The following is a 21,581-nucleotide window of genomic DNA, read 5'->3' on the forward strand; positions in this document are numbered from 1 at the left end:
CATGGACTGTGTAATCCATGGAGTTGCAAAGAGTTGGACACGACTGAGTGACTTTCACTTCACTAGACAGGCTTAATTTCTCAATCAGAATTCTGTACAGACCTGAAATCATATTACATGAGGAAGAGGTACAAGAGCCCTGGATGTTCTGGGCCAAAGAAAAGTCAGTCACAATGGAAACCAGACTTCCACTTTCAAAGATAGGCAGGAGTATGATGAATAAGTGACATTAAACCTTATTGTAGTGTTTCAAATACACAGGGTCAGACAAGAACCATCTGCATCAGAATTACAAGTTTTTATTAAAATAGTTGATTTCTGGCCCCAACTCAGGCCAACAGAATCAGAATCTCTGGGAAACAGGCAAAGAATATGTTTCTTCTCCCCACCCTTCCACATCCCCCATCCCCTGCCAAAAGCAAGGCACTCTAAGATCTCTTCTCATAAGAACCCAAGTTCAAGAATTACTGTAAATAATTTGAGAGTAACTCACCAGACAACAAAAATTCTGATGCATTTTTTTTCTCTCTCAAATAATAGATCATTTAATTCTGTGCTTAGTGTGAGTCAAGCACTACTCTACACATTTCATCTGCATTAATTCATTTAATCCTTCCAACCCTGAGGTAGGTACTATCATTAATCCTCATTGTATAGCTAAACAGAAGCATGGAAAGATTAAGTAACATGATCAAGGACACAAAGTGGTGGTTATACAAAAAATTCTTAGATGGAATGAAAGTCTTCTGCTCCGTAACATCAGGACCATAAATTAAGGATCAAATCCTGTGAATGTTTGGAGTCTTTATGCCTCAGCTAGACAAAAGTGCAGAGATTTCAGAGCAGTGGTTTCAGACTACGGAGCACATACTGAGTTATATGGACACTTTCCAGAAGACCACAGCACGGAATCGATTTCTCGATCTTCAACTTCTCGGGTTCACCTAGGGGTGTATGGGTAACAAAATGACAATTTTAATTACTGGTTTTGGGGAAGTCTCCTTTCAGTTCAGTTCAGTTGCTCAGTCGTGTCCGACTCTTTGCAACCCCATGAATTGCAGCACGCCAGGCCTCCCTGTCCATCACCAACTCTGGGAGCTCACTCAAACTCATGTCCATCGAGTCGGTGATGCCATCCAGCCATCTCATCCTCAGTCATCCCCTTCTCCTTCTGCCCCCAATCCCTCCCAGCATCAGGGTCTTTTCCAATGAGTCAACTCTTCGCATGAGGTGGCCAAAGTATTGGAGTTTCAGCTTTAGCATCACCCCTTCCAAAGAACACCCAGGGCTGATCTCCTTTAGAATGGACTGGTTGGATCTCCTTGCAGTCCAAGGGACTCTCAAGAGTCTTCTCCAACGCCACAGTTCAAAAGCATCAATTCTTTGGCACTCAGCTTTCTTCACAGTCCAACTCTCACATCCATACATGACCACAGGAAAAACCACAGCCTTGACTAGATGGACCTTTGTTGGTAAAGTTATGTCTCTGCTTTTGAATATGCTATCTAGGTTGGTCATAACTTTCCTTCCAAGGAGTAAGGGTCTTTTAATTTCATGGCTGCAGTCACCATCTGCAGTGATTTTGGAGCCCAAAAAAATAAAGTCTGACACTGTTTCCACTGTTTCCCCATCTATTTCCCATGAACTGATGGGACCAGATGCCATGACCTTAGTTTTCTGAATGTTGAGCTTTAAGCCAACTTTTTCACTCTCCACTTTCACTTTCATCAAGAGGCTTTTTAGTTCCTCTTCACTTTCTGCCATAAGGGTGGTGTCATCTGCATATCTGAGGTTACTGATATTTCTCCTGGCCATCTTGATTCCAGCTTGTGTTTCTTCCAGTCCAGCATTTCTCATGATGTACTCTGCATAGACGTTAAATAAGCAGTGTGACAATATACAACCTTGACATACTCCTTTTCCTATTTGGAACCAGTCTGTTGTTCCATGTCCAGTTCTAACTGTTGCTTCCTGACCTGCATATCGGTTTCTCAAGAGGCAGGTCAGGTGGTCTGGTATTCCCATCTCTTTCAGAATTTTCCAGTTTATTGTGATCCACACAGTCAAAGGCTTTGGCATAGTCAATAAAGCAGAAATAGATGTTTTTCTGGAATTCTCTTGCTTTTTTGATGATGCAGCAGCGGATGTTGGCAATTTGATCTCTGGTTCCTCTGCCTTTTCTAAAACCAGCTTGATTAGTTAAATCACTCCATGATTTTATAGGATCATTCTTCCCTGCTATACATATTTTATTAAAATGTCAGTCTCTGGCCTATGGTCAGGTAATACCATATCCTTCAGAGGATACTCTAAGTTGGGTCTTAGACTACTGCAGTGAACCCAATATAATTTTATTTATGTATTTCTGGCTGTGCTGGGCCTTCGTTGCTGTGCAGGCTTTTCTGTAGTTGCAGCAAGTGGGGGCTACTATCCAGTCGTGGTGCATGGGGTTCTCATTGCGGTGGCTTCTCTTGTTGCGGAGCCTGGGCTCTAGGGCGCTTGGGCTTCAGTAGTTGCTGTACCTGGGCTCTAGAGCACAGGCTCAATGGTTGTGGTGCATGGGCTTAGTTGCTCCGTGGCATGTGGGACCCTCCAGAATCAGGGATTGAACAAAACTGTGTCTCTTGCATTGGCAGGGAGAGTCTTTCCCACTGAGCCACCAGGAAAGCCCTAATCCAGATATTATAAATTAAATAAGTTACATGGAGTTTTCAGTTTTATAGTGCATCTAAAAGGTATGTTTAGGGAATTCTCTGGTGGTCCAGTGGTTAGGACTCTGCATGTTCACTGTCAAAGGTCTGGTTTCAATCCCTGGTTGGCGAAATAAAATCCAGCAAGGTGGGTGATGCAGCCAAAAAAAAAAAAAAAGGTATGTGTACAGCATACTGTAGTGTGCAAAAGCATTGTCTTTAAAAATGTACATACCTTAATTTAAAAATATTTCATTGCTAAAAATAATAGGTTATTGTTGGAAAAAAATGCTGAGCATTCAGTGAGTGGTACTCTTTTTTTCTGGTGGAGAGTCTTGTCTTGATAGCTGTTGACTGCTCTATCAGGTTGGTGCTTGCTCAAGGTTGGGGCAGCTGTGGCAATTTCTTAAAATAAGACAGCAGTGAAATTTGCCATATGGATCAATTCTTCATTTCATGAATAATTTCTCTGTAACACATAATGCTGTTTGACAGCATTTTACCCACAGGAGAACTTCTTTCAAAACTGGAGTCAAGCCTCTCAAACCTGGCTGCTGTTTAATAAACTCAATTTACATAATATCCTAATATTCTAAATCCTTTGTCATTTTAACAATTGGTTGTCTGCCACTTTACATGTGTGCTATTTGTGACACCCCAAAACAATTACAATAGCAACATCAAAGATCAGTGATCACAGATCACTGTAAGAAATATACTACTAATGAAAAAGTATGGAATGTTTTGAGAATTTCTACAATGTGACAGACACATGAAGTGAGCAGGTGGCATTGGAACAATGTTGCTGATAGATTTGCTAGATGCAGGGTTGCCACAAACCTTCAATTCATAAAAAAAGGCAGTTATTTCGGAAGCTCAATAAAACTGAGATATGCTTGTATATAGATTGGTCTGGTCAGAGTGACTTGTCTCTTTCATTCCCAACAACAGTCAAGAAATGAATAGCTCTTGAGAGAGTGACCTTGTAGGCCAAGGAAGCCTCAAACACTCCAAAATGGCTCATCTCCATCCCATATTTAAAGGTAAACAAATTTTTTTTCAACTCTTCAATTACTTATTTCTTAGATGTATCATTGGCTGGAAGGAAGATCATATTTGAATAGAAAAAGCAGTGTATTTACTGGTGATGGTGTTTCTTTTTAATTTGGGGAGGGGATTATTGGATACAATAAATAAAATCAGGACTTCCCTGGTGGCCCAGTGACTAAGACTCTGTACTCCAATGCAGGGGGCCCAGTTTTGATCACTGTTCAAGGAACTAGATCCCACATACCACAACTAAAGATCCTGAATTCCACAGCTAAGACCCAGCACAGTCAAATAAATAAATAAATATTAAAAATAAATAAAATCAAAGTTAAATATTTTTATAGAATTTCTTTCAGGTAAGGTATAAATAAATCAAGAAGGTAATTACAACTTGTCAAGTTATATAATATTTTAATTCAAATTATAATTTGAATATAATTCAATTCTTATTTCATCGTATTAAATGTTTTATTTCCTACTCTTATTAAAAAAATAAAATTATCTGCTGGTTACTAGGTCAATTAGAATTTAGCAATATATATTTTTGTTTCATTAAATACACAGGAGGAGTTTGACCATGATCTGCCAAAATAAATGTATTTATTTTTGATTTTTGCATGTATTCTTAATAGTCTGCAAAGTCCAATGCCAAAATTTGATACATGTCAACATATACAGTAGTTTCCCCAATCCACCATTTTGCTTTCTGCGTTTCAGTTACCTGGAATCAACTCTGATTCAAAAACATTTAAATATAAAATTAATAGAAATAAATAATTTTGCCTTTTATTTCAGGAAAAAACCCAGAAGTCATCTGATGGGAACTCCCTTGACTCCTGATCATCAAATGTACACATGTGGGTACCCGTATCCTTTTCTTCCTTCCTGTTATCAAAGGTCAATCTTTCCCTCTGTGCAATAATACTGATTCCATCTCCTCTTACCTTCTTAGAAAACTTATAGCAACCACTCTGCCTTTTCTGTTCTAGTGTCAACACCTTCTGTTTGTGGGACAAGTTACTTAACCTCCCTGTGCCTTATTATTCTCTTTTGGGAAACAGAGAGAATAGAACATTCCACACAATGTGGCTGTGAGAATTAAAGGAGTGCTGAAAACAGTGTCTGTCACAGAGCATGTACAATGAAATCTACCTATTGTTTTCATGTTTCCATTAGCATTTATACATATTAGTCTTCTTCCTCATCTAGTTACCCCACCTTCTCTTTAGAGTCCCAAGTCTTCAAATAGTTTTCTATTATAAAAGTTTCTATTATAAATGGTCTTCTGTCTACTGTAATGAGGCTTCAGCATCTAGAATTCCTTCTTCCATGACCTCCATGCACTAAATCTAATAAATCTAATGAATACTGGATAGATCTCATTTTAGTTGACTTTGCAGCACTCAACAAGTGTAATTTTCATCCTTTTTGAGTTCTATTCCCTTGGTTAAATGGTACCAAAATCCCTCCTCCTCCTCCACCATATTCTTTCAAGTCTTTGGGGCATCCTCTCTTCTACCCAAATTTCAGATGTTAAGAGTTCTTTGAGGCTCTTTCTTCTAGGTATTTCCTCTCCCTGTACGATCCCATGGCTTCATTTACCACTTGCAGCAGATACTGTAAACTTGGTAGTCGCTGCCAGCTAGCTAGCTTTTCCTTCTTTCATCATGCAGGCTGTAAAATGAAATACTGGATTTTCAAGCTTTCTTTGAGGCTTAAAGGAGGCCATGTGACAGAGTTTTGGGTAATGAGACCAAATGTAAAATTAGGATTTCTGGAAAGTTTTTGCTTTCCTGATAAGAGAACAGTTGAGGGAACTGGTTTTTTCCTACTTCTTCATGCCTGAAACTTGTAATGCTAAATATCCAGCAGTTTTCTTTTCCCCATAAGGCAAAGAGCTAGCATACTAAGAATTGCTTTCATATTAACCCTTCCAGCCGACAATGTTCTTCTGTGCTTTAGATTCAAACCACTGCTTACTTAACAACTCCTTTTGGTTACCTCTCAGGTACCTCAGGCTGGGCACTTCTAAAATAGTACCTGTGGGCTTCCCTGGTGGCTCAGTGGTTAAAAATCTGCCTGCCAATGCAGGGGACACGAGTTCAACCCCTGGTCTGGGAAGATCCCACATGCCTCGGGGCAACTAAGCTCATATGCCATAGCTACTGAGCCCTGTGCTCTAGAGTCCGCACTTCTTCGCAACGAGAGAAGCCACCACAATGAGAAGCTTGTGCCCTGCAACAAAGAGGAGCCTCTGCTCATGCCAACTAGAGAAGGCCTGTTAGCATCAACAAAGAGCCAGTGCAGCAAAACATAAATCTTTAAAAAAAAACAACATAGTACCTGTCACTATTGACTCTACTTCCCTCTGGCCCTCCTTTAAATGATCCCTATCTTGGTGAATGGCACAGCACCAGTTTACCCACTTGTGCAAATCACAAATTTGGAGACGGCTCTAATACTATCTTCTCTCCCATACCCATCAACCAAGTATTATTTATTTTTGGCTACGCTGGGTCTTAGTTGTGGCACTCGGGATCTTGTTGAGGTATGTAGGCTTTGTAGTTGTGGTGTGCAAGCTTAGCTGCCCCAAGGCATGTGGAATCCTAGTTCCCTGACTAAGGATTGAACCCTTGTGCCCTGCATTGGAAATCAGATTCTTAACCACTGGATCACTCAGGAAGTCCCTCAACCAGTCTTGTGTTTTTTTTCTTTCTACCTGTAAAATAACCTTAGAATGGGCTCTCCATTTCTTTCCTTTTACCTTTCTCCAAACTATCATCATCTTTCTGGATTAATATTAATAACCCTCAGTTGTCCCTATCTCCAATCTATTCTCTACAGATTAGAGTATTTTAAAATACAACCCGATTGTCTTGCTTCCACACTTAGAAGCTTTCCATTGCTTTTGGGGAAATCCGCTGGAAAAGGGAATCGCCAGTATTCTGGCCTAGAGAATTCTATACAGTCCATGGGGTCACAAAGAGTTGGACATGACTGAGCAACTTTTAGTTTCACACAATTTTTAATGAGCACTGTGCCACAAAACTCCAGTAGTGGCCTTAGGGTTTAATTTTTTGTTGGATCATCAAATGTCTTATATAGTAACAAGTAGTTGCTAGCACTGATTCAGCTGCTCAACAATGCCACCAGGGACCCAGACCTTTTTTTTTACTCTGTCATTTTCAATGCCTTGGCTTTTGCTTTTTGCCTATAGATTTATTATTTTGAAATCGGGGCTGCTTCTCCAGATACTGTCCCTGTACTCAAGGCAGACTGAAGAGCGAAGTGGGGCATATAAGATACTGAGAGTGCTCTGCCCATATTCCCTAGATCTTATCACTTCATGCACAGAGGCCAAACTCCCAACTGCTAGCACCTGCATTTCTATGTTTGAGGCTGTCTTTGCTGCTCACACCCCTTCCTCCTAACAACAATCAATCAGTGACTAGAGGAAGAAGATATAAATACCTAGCTTCCTTGTCCCTCAGGAAGAATGATTTTAAGACATGTTTTATACTGGTTTGTAGTTTCCCAGTGCAATCAGGCTCCAGTTACCCTTGGGAGTAAAGAGCTTAATGTTAATATTTCTTTACTGATTAGTAGCCCCTCCCCCAAATTTCCTTCTCACTTTTCAGTATCCTGTGTTTCTTGGGTGTTTCTTGGGATGACGCCAAAATAAATTCTCTCCATTTGTGTCCTTTTTTAAGGGCCTGCTTTTGGGGGAATCCAATCCAAGACAGGACATCACCATCTTTCCTTCTTCTTGTCTTTAAACCAGACAGTTGGTGCTGTGGTGTAAAGTTGGTGCTATGGTGGCCATCTTACAACTAGATTACAAGCCAATATACAGAAGTTAGAAAGAATCAAAGAGCTTGGGTCCATACCCTTGAGCCACTGTATCGGCCCTGACCTAGCTACTGTTGTCTGTTACAAGAGGAAAACAAGGCCTATTTGCTTAAGCCATTTACTCTGAAAAAAATTTTACTTGCAGTCTAATGCATACTGATACAAATAAACAAATAAAATAATTATAGGAAGAGCTACAGTGGAAATAGGACTGTGATAAAATATTACAGGGGAGTTTTTTAGATGGTGTGTAGGTTGAAACCTCGAGGATAAGAAGTTAGCCATTTCAGAATTAGAAAGCATGTCCTAGAAAGAAACATTCACCAAGAACCAGAGCAGGACGTTTTTGTTAGAAAGCACACTAGTGTGGCTGGAATGTAGCAACAGTGATGTTAAAAACAGGATAGGTGGGGAAGGCCCAAGTAGAGTTTATTCTAAATGTAATAGGAAATACTGAAGAGATCTAAGTAGGGAGGTGATATAATCCAATTTATGATAGCAGTTTAAGAACCAAACAGTAGTTTGCTGAATTAATGTGCAAAGCACTGATCTAGGTGCTGTGGAGAGAAAACAACAGCATACCAGCCTTCTAAGAATGGTCTTAAGTTTCACAAAATGACAGTGAGTGTGGGTGTGAGGGAGAAGAATACATTTTGTAATAACTGTTTTCGGATAGTAATACCAGGCTTTAACCCCAAACTCCAGAGACAGAAATCCTGTGTTCAATAAGTGCAATCAGAATGCTGCTGCTGCTGCTAAGTCACTTCAGTCGTGTCCGACTCTGTGTGACCTCATAGACAGGAGCCCACGAGGCTCCCCCGTCCCTGGGATTCTCCAGGCAAGAACACTGGAGTTGGTTGCCATTTCCTTCTCCAATGCAGGAAAGTGAAAAGTGAGAGTGAAGTTGCTCAGTCGTGTCTGACTCTTAGCGATCCCATGGACTGCAGCCTACCAGGCTCCTCCGTCCATGGGATTTTCCAGGCAGAATGCTAAGAAGAGCAAATAAGTTCCATGGCAATATTAATTTTCCAAGGTGTTTATGTGGGCTGGCTTTCAGGCAAGTACCTAGGAATATACCACACATACACTACAAACTCAAGAATTAGAAATTTCAAAGTAGATTGTATAATTTTACTGAAAGCATAATTCTACCACTAGATGGTGACATGTATACAAAATATTGAAGACAGTCAGTCATCTTTTATCAATCTAGCTGTAGAGGGTGTATGGTGATTGCTTATTATTGGTTTGAAAATTCAGATTTGCATGAGGAATTTAGGGGGTATTTTACCAGAGATTCAGCTTTATTCTTTTGGAATGCACATCCTTCAGATACATTCAAAGGTCTCTGTTGATACATTTAACAAGTGAGCACAGAAGAGTGAAGATTCTAGTTAGGAGGCAGGCAACCTTGTTTTATTGGCTTCTATGCTTTTCTCTCTTAAGCAACTGAAGTGGATAAAGGGATGGTGAACTACAGCCCATAGGCCAAATCTGGCCATTTTCACATTTTTGTATGGACTGTAGGCTAAGAATGGTTTTTACATTTTTAAGTGGTTGGAGAAAATCAAAACAAAAATAGTATTTTGTAACACATGAAAATATGAATATCAATTTTCAGTGTCCATTAAGTTAAAATTTTTATTGGAACACAGCCACACTTATTCTATGGTGTATCATCTATGGCTGCTTTTGTGCTAACAGAGTTGAATAGTTATGATGAGAGACTTGGACTGCCTGTGATGCCTAAAATATCATTTGGCTCATCACAGAAAAATCTGTTGAGAGCTAAAGTGATGACTGAAGCGCCATGATCATTCATGACAACAAATCTCTATAGATTCTCAAAAGCATTTTAAACTAAGCATCATTTCACATAATTTCTTAAACAATTGGGTGGCAATTGTTAAGCTATTTCTTTAAAGATCAGAGTGTGTCTTGTATATATCCTGCGTGTGCTAAGATGCTTCAGTCATGTCCAACTCTTTGCGACCCCATGGACTGTAGCCTGCCAGGCTCCTCTGTCCATGGGATTCTCGAGGCAAGAATACTGGAGTGGGTTGCCATTCCCTTCTCCAGGGGATCTTCCCAACTCAGGGATTGAACCCCTATCTCTTATGTCTCCTGCATTGCTGGGGAAGTTCTTTAGCACTAGAGGCACCTGGGATGTATTACACCCTAGTACTCTGCCTTTATGGTACTAGTTGTCCTCCTTTTCAAGAACTGTTATGGGCTCTCTGTGGTCAGAGAGAAACCATAGTGGACAGATTCGAAAATAACTATCAGTTAGCAATGTGTTTGGCTACAAGTAATGGAGATATAAGAGTGGCTTAAGGAAAAGGGGATTTATATTTTCTTGCATAATCAGTCTAGGGGTGGAGAGCTGCTCAAAGATGCATCAGGGTCCTACACCTTATTATCAACTTTATGGTTGGCTTTTGCCCTGTTGTGCTTTCGTTGTTTAAAAAAATCACAAACTAGATGCTTTATTAGAGCATCAAGATCATGTTTCAGGCAGAAAGAAAGGGTTAAGATGCAGGTCTGCTGAATTTGTCCTTTTTTTTAAAATTAGGAATGGGAAATTCTTTCTCAAAGACCTGTAACGAGTCCAAGCTTGCTCTGCTCGCCACAAGATAGGCCCATGAAAAGATGAGGTGTTTAGGCAAGGACTTTATTTGGAAAGCCACGGGCTGATGGAGAAGATGGAAAACTAAAGTGTCAAATGACCATCTGGATGCGAGGATCTTTCACAGATCAGAGATAGGGGTAGGTGAAGAAACAAAGTAAAAAGGCCATTAATCTTGCAAATATCTCCTAGAATGGCAAGCTCTGAGGCAGTATGTGTGTTAATTTCTTCCTTCCTGCCATCTACAGGTGGACAGGGTTCTGAACAAAGGCACCTTAACAGTAAGGCAGAGGGGCAGGATTCTCTCAAGCAGGCCATTATGTATGATTAAGATAACAAAAGCAGAGAAAAGCAAGTCATCGAAACAGTTCCAACGTGGAGTCAGAATTGGCTTTTCCCTGCAACAGACCTGCTCGGCAGATTTCTGCTTATATTTCATTGGCAAGAACTGAAAACAATAATAGTACTGGAGTAGGGTGCCATTGCCTTCTCCGCTGGGTAACCCCTAGAGAAACAATTACATAATGTTTAAAATTTTTTATTTTATATTGCTGATTAACAGTGTTGTATTAGTTTCAGGTGTGATTCAATTATACATATACATGTATTTATTCTTTTTCAGATTCTTCTCCCACATATGTTATTACAGCATACTGAGCAGTGTTCATGACATTTTAAAGCAAACACAAAGAATCCCTGAGGCCTTCCTTTCACGTATCAAGATTCCTGAGTCTCAGCTGCCACCAGTAAAACAAACTAGGGTTTGGTAAGTTTCCCTGTAGGAAGAAAAGAGGGGGTGGGTGGGAATGGATATTGGATCGACAATGGCTGCTACAGGATCCAAAGTCTGCAGAAGCCCAAATTTTGTGGGAAAGCTGGGAAGAAGAGAAGACAATGGCAAAATAGTTACAGCTCCTAAGGATCACCTGCTCGGATGGAACAACTCAAAACAGGTTTAACAGAAACTTTACAGCATCAGCTTAAAGCGGCAGAAAGGCAAAGAAAACCGGCAAGGTGGTCCTCGAGTGAAGGGATGGTGTGATCTAACCTCGACAAAATCTGTAAAAAGAACTCCCACAAGGCCTCCAAAGCTCTCTGGCTATGGATTTCGAAGATGCTACTATGTAAACTGGACTTCTCAGTCATATCTCTAAAGGAACGTACTAGATACAGAAATCAGTGAGGACAGTATCAGTGCAGGCGAGGAAGATTTCCCCCACACTAGCTGGTTGTTACAATAACAAACTTCAGCTGAGTGGCCCCTTCCCTCCACCTGTTCTTCATTCTCCGCTCTCCGACTTAATTCCCATATTATTTGCTCTTCGCTGGGAAGCATACTACGCTATTTCAGGTGACATCTCTAAGGGTAATTCATAGGGGGCCCTCTGGCGGAAAGAGAAGAAGATGCCTTGGGACACTTCATTCCGCCATTTCTAGTCACATCAATGTTATCACTGCTCGAGGACACGCCCGCAGGTTAAGGCAGCCCGGGGCTGTTCCATTCTTCCAAAACCCCGCGGGGAGAAGGCTGCGTGTCCCCTCCTGGGCTGCGGCGTCGCTCCAGCCGGCTTCCCCGAACCCCAGCCTCCCGCAACCCCAAAGGCCTGAGTTCGGGTGAGGGGGACGGGACAAATGAGTACCAAGTCCCCCTGGGGGACCCAGAGTTAAAATGGCGAAGCGCAGGGGCGGAGGACAGGGCGGCGAGAGTGACCCGACGCTTGCTGGGCCTCCGGGCCCGCGGAGCGGCCTCGCTGGGCGACGCCGCGCAACCGCGACGCGCTCGGAGCTCCGCCATCTTCTCCAACTCACCCGGACTCCCCCCGCGGCCGCGCTGGCTTCGCGCTTCCCTTCCGGCCGCTGACAGAGATCCGGGCTGGGCGGGGTGGGCGAGCGCGCGGAGGGGGTGGACCGAGGGCGGGGAGGCCCGACGGAAGAGGAAAGGGAGGGCGGCGAGCCGGCCGCGGCGGGGTGTGGGGCGTGCGGCGTGAGTGCGGAGGGAGAGGTGGGAGGCGAAGAGAGGGAGGGAGGCGCAGGAATGAGAGCGCGAGGCCCTTCTCGTCGGCTCCCTCGCCCGGACGGAAAAAGCCGAGCGCAGCCCGAACGCTCTATTAAAATGGCGGCGGCGTCGGCGGTGGCCGCGGCGTCTGGTCGGTGAAGTGACTCTGCTGCTTCGCTCCCCACCCGCCCCCTCCCTCCCTCTCCCCTCCCCCCGTCCTCCCCCCCCCCTTCCCCGCCGCCGGCGCCTCCGCGCCCCTCCGGCCTGCGCACCTCCCCTCGCCCCCCTCCTCTCCCCCGCCCGCTCCGGGGACCGCCGGCCCCCTCCCCCATTCTCCAGCTCCCCGCCCCGTCCCCGCCGCCGCCCGCCCTCGTCGCCTCCCCGCCCCGCCGGCCGGCCGGCCCCCTCCTCCGCCTCTCTCCCCTCCCCCCCGCCGATCGGGATCAGTCAGTGCGATCCGAAGCGGGGGAGGGGGGGGGCGGCGGCCGAACGATGTGCGAGAACTGCGCAGACCTGGTGGAGGTGTTAAATGAAAGTAAGTAGCCGCGGCGGCGGCCTGTCGGGGTGTAGGGTTTGGGGTCCCCCCGCCGTTCTCCGGCCTCCCCGAGCTGCTGCGGCCTGCGGGAGGCGGCGGCCGAACCGGCCGGCGTGCGGGCCTAGCGTCCCGGGAAGGTGAGCGGTGGCGCGGCCGCCGCGGCGCCTCGGGCCCAGCCCGGCCCGGTTACCTGGGCGCCCTAGAGGGGCCCGCCGCGGAGCTCTGGCCAGGCCGGGCCTGAGCGCTGTCCGCTCTCGGAAAGTTTCCTCATTACAGGTGTCAATTAACGAAGGCACTAATGATCCTTCGCACCCTTCGCCCTGACGGGAAGGTGAGGCGAGGTGGGGTCCGAGTACCAATCTCTCCTCTGCAGTCCGAACGCTTCGACCCTCCGGCCGCCCTCTTTGGTTTTCAGCGTGCGGCCGAGGCCTCTTACCTGCTAATTTTCATTAAACTCCCTGGGAGGTGGTTGGTGGTTTTCCCCTCCCTTGGGGGTGTGTAGGTGTATTAAACCTTTCTGCCTGTCCTGAAATAGCTGAAAATGAGCTGTGATAGTGATAATAGGAACCCTTATATCTATTTTTTTTAAAAATTAGTTAATGATGTCTCTTAGTGTACCAATCGTCGTTTTAATGATCAGTTCTCTTATATCAGGGAGAGCACTGTAGTACAGATACCATCCCGGGATAGTCATGGCCTGTCTCCTGGAATGAAAGGCCTTTATTTCGTATACTTTTGATTATTACAAAGCGTGTATTGCTGTTTTCTAGTTAGATTCCTTTAATTTATTTTACTCCTGACTCTTGTAAGATGGTATCTTAGCTTAAAGAAGCAAGGCATGTTGCAAGTTAACTATTTCTGGGCCCCAAGGCCTAGTTGGGCGAGGTGAATTAGATAAAAGATTAATTTACAAAAAGTTGAAGGTTGAGAAAATGTTCATTTACGAACGGCTTTTATGGATTTTGGATTTGTATTTTGTGTGTGGTATTTCGAAAGCCTGCCAAACTGTTTACTTTCTAATATTCTTTAAAACAACTTGATTATAAAATATATCGTCTAGTTTGTGTTTGAGTTTAATGAGCAAAGGCCATAATAAAAGTGGAAGGGTTCTAGTTTACTTTCACTTCTGTTTTCTTCCTGACAGGTGGAAGCAGGCTTTTGCACAAATTCAAACTATACTTTCCAGTATGTTTCATTCTAAATTTTCTTGGAATTTTAAGATTATTTGTATATATATAAATTTTATAATTGAAGGATAACTGGTTTATAGAATTTTGTGGTTTTCTCTCATACATCAACAAGAATCAGCCACAGGTACACCTTTGAGGTTATTTGTATATATTTTAAGATACTGTTATTTTTGGTGTAGGTGGTTTATGGTACGATAAACTTAAGTCCTTAGTACTTATTTTAGTGAACTGTATTTTATATATCTCAGATGCAAGTTGTGGGATTATGGCTTGATTATTTTGAAATTGGAAAGGATAGCTTTGTTATTTTATATATTAGAAGAATGTACTTTTTAAATATTTTATTGAAGGATAATTGCTTTACAGAATTTTGTTGTAAGAGCCTGCTTTTAATAGTTATGTTTAAAAATTAAAAACTTCAGACATGCTATCTAGAGAAACTAAAGTTTGTTAATCCTTATCTTTTGAAAAGACATAATGAAAGAACCCCTAGAATTTAGCACTTGGGGAAACCCTTAGAATTTAGCACTCAAAAATGCAGTTGATTTATGGAGAGTTAGAAACTTGTCTTTTGTTACCTTTAATTAAATATGGTTAGTTGAGCCAGTTTCACAAAACCTGGCAGTGCAGGCCCTCTAAAACTTCAGTTTAAGAATTTGACTTTTAAACACTAATCTGACAAAGAAGCTTCCTTTAAAAAAAAAAAATTACTTCAGCAATTTCATCTGTTGGTATACCAGGCTTTGACACGTTGCTTCCCCCGTTCCTCCTCTTGGTGGTTGTACAATTGTTTTCATTTTTCCTTTGTTTAGTTACTGTACCTCAAACATAAGATGCTTAAGTTTCCTGAGAGCAGAGGGTATTAACTATATCTCATTATAGTAACATTTATCCATGACTGGGTTGGAGCATGATGGTTGGAACTTGATAAAACTTGTAATTTAAGTTATAAGTCTTTCTTGTAATCTCATTCACAATAATTGTACATGAAATCTTTTTTTATCCACCATACAGTTGTGCAAAGATGAACATCAATTCATCCTAGATTAGAAATGCAGTTAAAGCCCCCAAATACTGTGTCTAACTTTCTCTATAACTCCCTGAACAGTTTAACCAAAAGGAGAAATAAAATTAGTGTATTTTTTAGGTGGTGTGTTGGGAAGATAGAATTTAAATAAACTAAAAACTTGAGACCTGGGTTCAATCCCTGGGTCAGGAAGATCCTCTGTAGAAGGAAATGGCAACCCACTTCAGTACTCATGCCTAGAAAATTGATGGAGAAGCCTGGTGGGCTACAGTTGATGGGGTTGCAAAGAGTTGGACACGACTGAGCGACTTCACTCTCACTCTCTTTCTGCTTCTTGTTAAATTTGCAAACACTGATCAAACTTCAGTCTGTCTGGACACACTAGTAAATGCATAATGTAAAAATTTCGTGTTTTAGGTGAACAGGTAGACATGATGTGGACAGTAGAGCTTTATATCTGATATACTTAGAGTTTTGATAAGGTTAAGGACTTGCAGTGAAGTGTTTATTTTAAAAATAACAAAATGTAGTGTAGTTAAAAATAGATGACAAAATATAATAGTTTCCTTTTGTCATCAGTTTTTGATGAGAATACTGATGTTAGTTATGCTGAGAATCTAAACCTCTCACCATAGAAATATGTACAGGATACAGACAGTATACAGACAGAATTTTGTAGGTTAAGGGTCCACTAAAGTAATGTCTGTGGAAGCAGGCTTAGGACTTGGTAATAAGGACCACGTCATTCTCTTTTTTTAGTATAGTCTTGACAGATATCCTGAAACTTAAAATTAGTTTTCAAAATAACATTTGGCTTTAGTGTTAGAATAACCACTTTGAGCAATACTAACATATTTGAGTTTTCATATGCTTTCCATTGCTTTGTTTTTAATAAGGAAGATGTTTTAAAAGTTTGGAATGTGTTGAGTGAATTTTGCTCCTGTCAGTTTGGGGAGTTTCATTCAGTTTAGGAAATAATTTTAAGTTTATATTCCTTTACTTGTTGAGTTTGTGTATTTGCTGCTTTTATAGCTACTTTTTTGAACTAGGTTACTAAATCTAAAACATTTGTGGATGTTGATGAGAAGTTATGCTTTGGGCCATTAGCATGTAGCTAGCTTAACTAGTTAATTGAAGTCACTGCGTTGGTGAAGTAAATTTCTCTATAGCAGAGTGAAAATGATTTTAAGTGTACAGCCATCTTTTGAATCATTTGTTTGTTGTGGATTTTACTCTGTATGTGTTTAGTGAATTACACTTTGCCAGATGTTTTAAACGGGCAATTCATTTGTCTTTCCTGCCTGCCCTTTGTGATAGGCAGGAGCAGGTATTGGTATCGCAGGTTTTTTTTTTGGCTTTGCCATGTGGCTTTCAGGATCTTAGTTTCCTGACCAGGAATGGAACCAAGGCTCACTACAGTGAAAGCATGGAGTCCTAACTACTGGACCACCAGGAAACTCTAGTATCTCAGTTTTAAAGGTGAAAAAGTTGAACCTCAGAAAGACTAACTGATTGGCTGGAGATCACCTGTCACCTGCTTAGTAGTCTTATCTAAGTTAGAACTCGGGCCACACTGATACCAGTATTGGCAGAATAATTGTTTGCATTTTTATTTTCTTAATGGGCTTCTCTGATAGCTCAGTTGGTAAAAATCCACCTGCAACGCAGGAGACCCTGGTTCGATCCCTGGGATGGAAAGATCCGCTGGAGAAGGGATAGGCTATTCATTCCAGTATTCTTGGGCTTCCCTGGTGGCTCAGCTGGTAAAGAATCCGCCCTCAATGCGGAAGACCTGGGTTTGATCTCTGGGTTGGGAAGATCCCCTGGGGAAGGGAAAGGCTACCCACTCCAGAATTCTGGCCTGGAGAATGCCATAGACTGTATAGTCCATGGGGTCACAAAGAGTATAAGGCTAAGTGATTGGCTGAAGATCACCTGTCACCTGCTTAGTAGCCTTATCTAAGCTAGAACTCAGGATACTCTGATGTCAGTATTTGCAGAATAATTGTTTGCATTTTTATTTTTAAAGAATATTGAGCCATTTGTGTTGGGAACTTAATCAGTTCTTTGAGGTAGGTACCTTATCATCCCTTTTTAGATAAGAGAACCAAGGATTAGAGTCACTAGACTTTATTTGGTGGAGTCAGGATTTGTAGAGGACTTAATCTCAGGTTGGGCTAAAAGCTCATGCTCTTACAGTTAGGCTATGCTGTATAAACTTTATGATGATCTATTCAAATGGAAGACATTATGAGTACACTGATGGCAAAATAAAAAATTACTAAATTTTTAAGTGTTTTCACAAGTTTGGGCTTGATTCTGTACTCACTGTAAAAAGAATTTATAAGTGGTGGTAAATGTAGCCGAATGGTAGTCTGTCTTAATATATCTTAATATTTATCAGCAATGACCTCTTTAATAAAGCTCATGTTTCTAGGGTTTTAAAAATATAAGTATATAGGCGTGAAATAATCATTAGTAATGTAACATTTTTTGGTAGACATTTAATTCTAAAACTTGAATTGATTGGAAATTTGATTTTATTGCAATATAGTACCAAATTACTAAATTTTTTATTTCAATAAATCTTGCTAAGATTATATTCTCTTAAAATAGTTACTGTTTGAAATATTATTTTTCAAAAATAGTAGAGTTTCAACTCATATATCTTTATAAAGTAACTTATAAATCACAAAGCACTAGTAGATTATTACTAGCCAACTATCTTTATTGTCAGTGATAACTTGATATTTAGCACTGTATTTATGAAATGTTAATATTTTTAATGTTAAATAATGATAGTATCTATATATCTACAAGTGTTTATGTGTAGGTTGAATGTGTATTAATGAGAATTTTTATTTTTTTCAGAAAGTGTGGAACTTTTCAGTAATGACCAAGGTGTGATAGACTGTTGCCAAATGGGCTCTGCTATCTTTCTCTTTTTCACTTACTCTTATTTTTCCTGACTGCAGCTTGCAGGGACTTCCCCTGGCAGTCCAGTGGTTAAGGTCCATGCTTGCTACTGCAGGGTTGTGGGTTACTTTCCTGGTGGGGGAGCTAAGATGCCATGGCGTGTCCCCTTCCTCCCCAAAGCCCCCCCAAACTATTCAGGTTTGAGTCACCCATAATCTTACTATCCAATGATGATTTCTGGTAATGCTTTGAAGTATTTTTACATCATATTTTTTAGGTACATATTTACACTTTTTTTTTTTCTGACTGCACCACTTGGTTTGTGGACTCTTAATTCCCCTGCCAAGAATTGAACCAGAGCCCTCAGCAGTGACTGGACCTCAGCCACTGGACCACCAGGGGGTTCCCAGCAGTTTTAAAATTGAGAATGAGATATATATATATATGTATATATTTAGTAGCTTTTTTCACCTAAGATTGTTTGATCATTTCCCTTAACTTTTTTAAAACATTTTTTTGTCTGTATGATGTTCTATTTTGTATGCAATTTAATTTTTCCTCATGGTATTCTTGTTTTCAGTTCTTCAGTATTATAAATAAAGCTGCAAATGAACATCCTTGCATATGAATCTTTTAATCACTGGGTTTTAAAAAATAGATTCTTAGAAGTGGTTAAAAATACAGACTTTTAGAAGTGGTTTATAAAAATGTAAACTTCTTTGTTTTATATTGTCTAACTGCTTTCCAGAGAGGATATACTGATTTCTATTCTTTTAGTAGTGTTTTTGCAACTTGAGCACTCTCACTTTTGCTGAATATTTCAGCAAAAAATGTGATAAGCAGTTTTAAACACTCATTTTTATTGGCTGTTTGCATTTCTTATTTAATGTGTTGGTGGTGTTCTTTTCCTACTCTTTAGGTTTTAATGTTTTGTATTATAAGAGCTGTTCATTTACTAAGTCTATCAATGCTAGGTTTAATTTATCATGTACTTCCCCCCCTTTTTTGTGTGCTTTTTCACTTTATTTTTAATGATGTGCTCAGTTGCTCCTCAGTCATGTCCAACTCTTTGCCACCCTTTGTAGCCCACCAGGCTCCTCTGTCCATGGGATTTCCCAGGCAAGAATACTGGAATGGATTGCTGTTTCCTCCTCCAGGGGATATTCCTGACCCAGGGATTGAAACCGCATCTCCTGTGTCTCCTTCATTGCAAGCAGATTCTTTACCCACTGAGCTACATTGAGAGCTCCATCACAGCACAGTTTGGCCCAAACTCATGTTTCTAGCCTCAATTCTCACTTTTTTCTGTGAGGCTTTCTTAAAACTTATTCCAGTCTCTCTCAAAATGACAACATACACCTTTCGTTTAGAATATGTACTTAAGTTACAGCCCACTCCCCACCTTTTTTTAAAAAACAAGAGCTTTCCTTGCTGGATGCTGAATTCCTTAAAGTCAGGGACCATGTTTTGTTTCTTTTCTTAGTACTAATAGGGCTTCCCTGGTGTCTCAGACAGTTGAGAATCTGCCTGCAATGCAGGAGACCCCGGTTCAGTCCCTGGGTTGGGAAGATCCTCTGGAGTAGGGAATGGTAATCCACTCTAGTATTCTTGCCTGGAATATCCCATGGACAGAGGAGCCTGGTGGGCTACAGTCCATGGGGTCGCAAAGAGTCAAACATAACTGAGTGACCACCGTACATATTAGTAATAGTATAGTGCCCTGTAGAGAGTAGGTGCTTAGTGAACATTTTAGTTAATGGAAAGTTCTTGAAGAATATGATTGCCTAGGTAAACCAGAGTGTTCTTGGGCCTCTTGTGAGTAGTGATGTAATTATGAGAGTTTGTGGATGAAATATACAGATTGTATCACATATGTTAGGTACTTATACAAAATATCCACACCAAGCTGCTACATTCTAAATAGGTAATGCAAAAAGACTATATATTTTTTTCTATGTAGATGGTGAGATTTGAATCTGGGTTGAACATGTACTAAATTACATTTATTTAAAACTTTATATACTAGGAAAATAATTGGACTTTTAACTTAAATGTGATTAACACTTGTTAATGTTATTTTTCTTTAAAATTCTATAGAAATTAAAAAGTCTCCAAATGTAGGTTACTCAGTTAATTGGGATTTGATGTAGTTTACACCTGGCCTCCTCTTGCGCTTTTTTTTTTTAAACTGGTAGAGACAGCTTTCTCCTGTCCTGGCTATAACCTCTTCTATAGAGAGACCTTATCTAGCTTACATCCCCTGAAAGGCCCTTCTCTTTAGCCATCGCTGATTGGACTCCAGATAGACTCCCGACCTGGTGGATTGGTGGGACCAGTGTCCATGAATCAGATATTTCCTGTCAGAATGTTTCAACTAAAGAACCAGGTAGCTGTGAGTAGCCAAACTAGAATTAGTGCTTTGGCTAGCTCACGTGAAGGAGCAGCAACATTGAGCAAGTGGAGGCAGTTATTTACAGAAGAGAATTGGGGCAAATTGTGAAAACAGTTGACATGGAAGCTCTATAAAGAGACAGAAGTTAATATCCTGATGGCTTTCTTCCTTTATTATACATATACACACACACATATACACATATATATATTTACACATACATTACATCAGATCAGATCAGTCGCTCAGTCGTGTCCGACTCTTTGCGACCCCATGAATTGCAGTACGCCAGGCCTCCCTTCCATCACCAACTCCTGGAGTTCACTCAGACTCACATCCATCGAGTCAGTGATGCCATCCAGCCATCTCATCCTCTGTCGTCCCCTTCTCCTCCTGCCCCCAATCCCTCCCAGCATCAGAGTCTTTTCCAATGAGTCAACTCTTCCCATGAGGTGGCCAAAGTACTGGAGTTTCAGCTTTAGCATCAGTCCTTCCAAAGAACACCCAGGGCTGATCTCCTTCAGAATGGACTGGTTGGATCTCCTTGCAGTCCAAGGGACTCTCAAGAGTCTTCTCCAACACCACAGTTTAAAAGCATCAATTCTTCGGCGCTCAGCCTTCTTCGCAGTCCAACTCTCACATCCATACATGACCACAGGAAAAACCATAGGCTTGACTAGACGAACCTTTGTTGGCAAAGTAATGTCTCTGCTTTTGAATATGCTATCTAGGTTGGTCATAACTTTCCTTCCAAGGAGTAAGCGTCTTAATTTCATGGCTGCAATCACCATCTGCAGTGATTTTGGAGCCCCCAAAAATAAATTCTGACACTGTTTCCACTGTTTCCCCATCTATTTCCCATGAAGTGATGGAACCGGATGCCATGATCTTCGTTTTCTGAATGTTGAGCTTTAAGCCAACTTTCTCACTCTCCACTTTCACTTTCATCAAGAGGCTTTTTAGTTCCTCTTCACTTTCTGCCATAAGGGTGGTGTCATCTGCATATCTGAGGTTATTGGTATTTCTCCCGGCAATCTTGATTCCAGCTTGTGTTTCTTCCAGTCCAGCATTTCTCATGATGTACTCTGCATATAAGTTAAATAAGCAGGGTGACAATATACAGCCTTGATGTACTCCTTTTCCTATTTGGAACCAGTCTGTTGTTCCATGTCCAGTTCTAACTGTTGCTTCCTGACCTGCATACAGATTTCTCAAGAGGCAGATCCAGTGGTCTGGTATTCCCATCTCTTTCAGAATTTTCCACAGTTTATTTTGATCCACACAGTCAAAGGCTTTGGCATAGTCAATAA

At 41.3% G+C, this 21,581-nt stretch overlaps 1 protein-coding gene across 7 annotated transcripts in view; it reads left to right on the plus strand.

Annotated features, from left to right (window-relative positions):
* The first annotated feature begins 12,613 nt into the window (after positions 1–12,613).
* Positions 12,614–21,581, plus strand: part of USP34 (ubiquitin specific peptidase 34) — a 241,112-nt gene continuing 232,144 nt past the window's right edge. For all 7 annotated transcript variants that reach the window (XR_011466043.1, XM_070379396.1, XM_070379401.1 and 4 more), the window contains exon 1: positions 12,614–12,746. Coding sequence is in view for 6 of the 7 variants with exons in the window: in XM_070379396.1 (XP_070235497.1) it covers positions 12,704–12,746 (43 nt within the window). In the remaining variant the exon portion in view is untranslated. The remainder of the gene's footprint in view (positions 12,747–21,581) is intronic.

The sequence above is a fragment of the Bos mutus genome, chromosome 11 (genome assembly GCF_027580195.1).
Source record: "Bos mutus isolate GX-2022 chromosome 11, NWIPB_WYAK_1.1, whole genome shotgun sequence".
NCBI lineage: Eukaryota > Metazoa > Chordata > Mammalia > Artiodactyla > Bovidae > Bos > Bos mutus.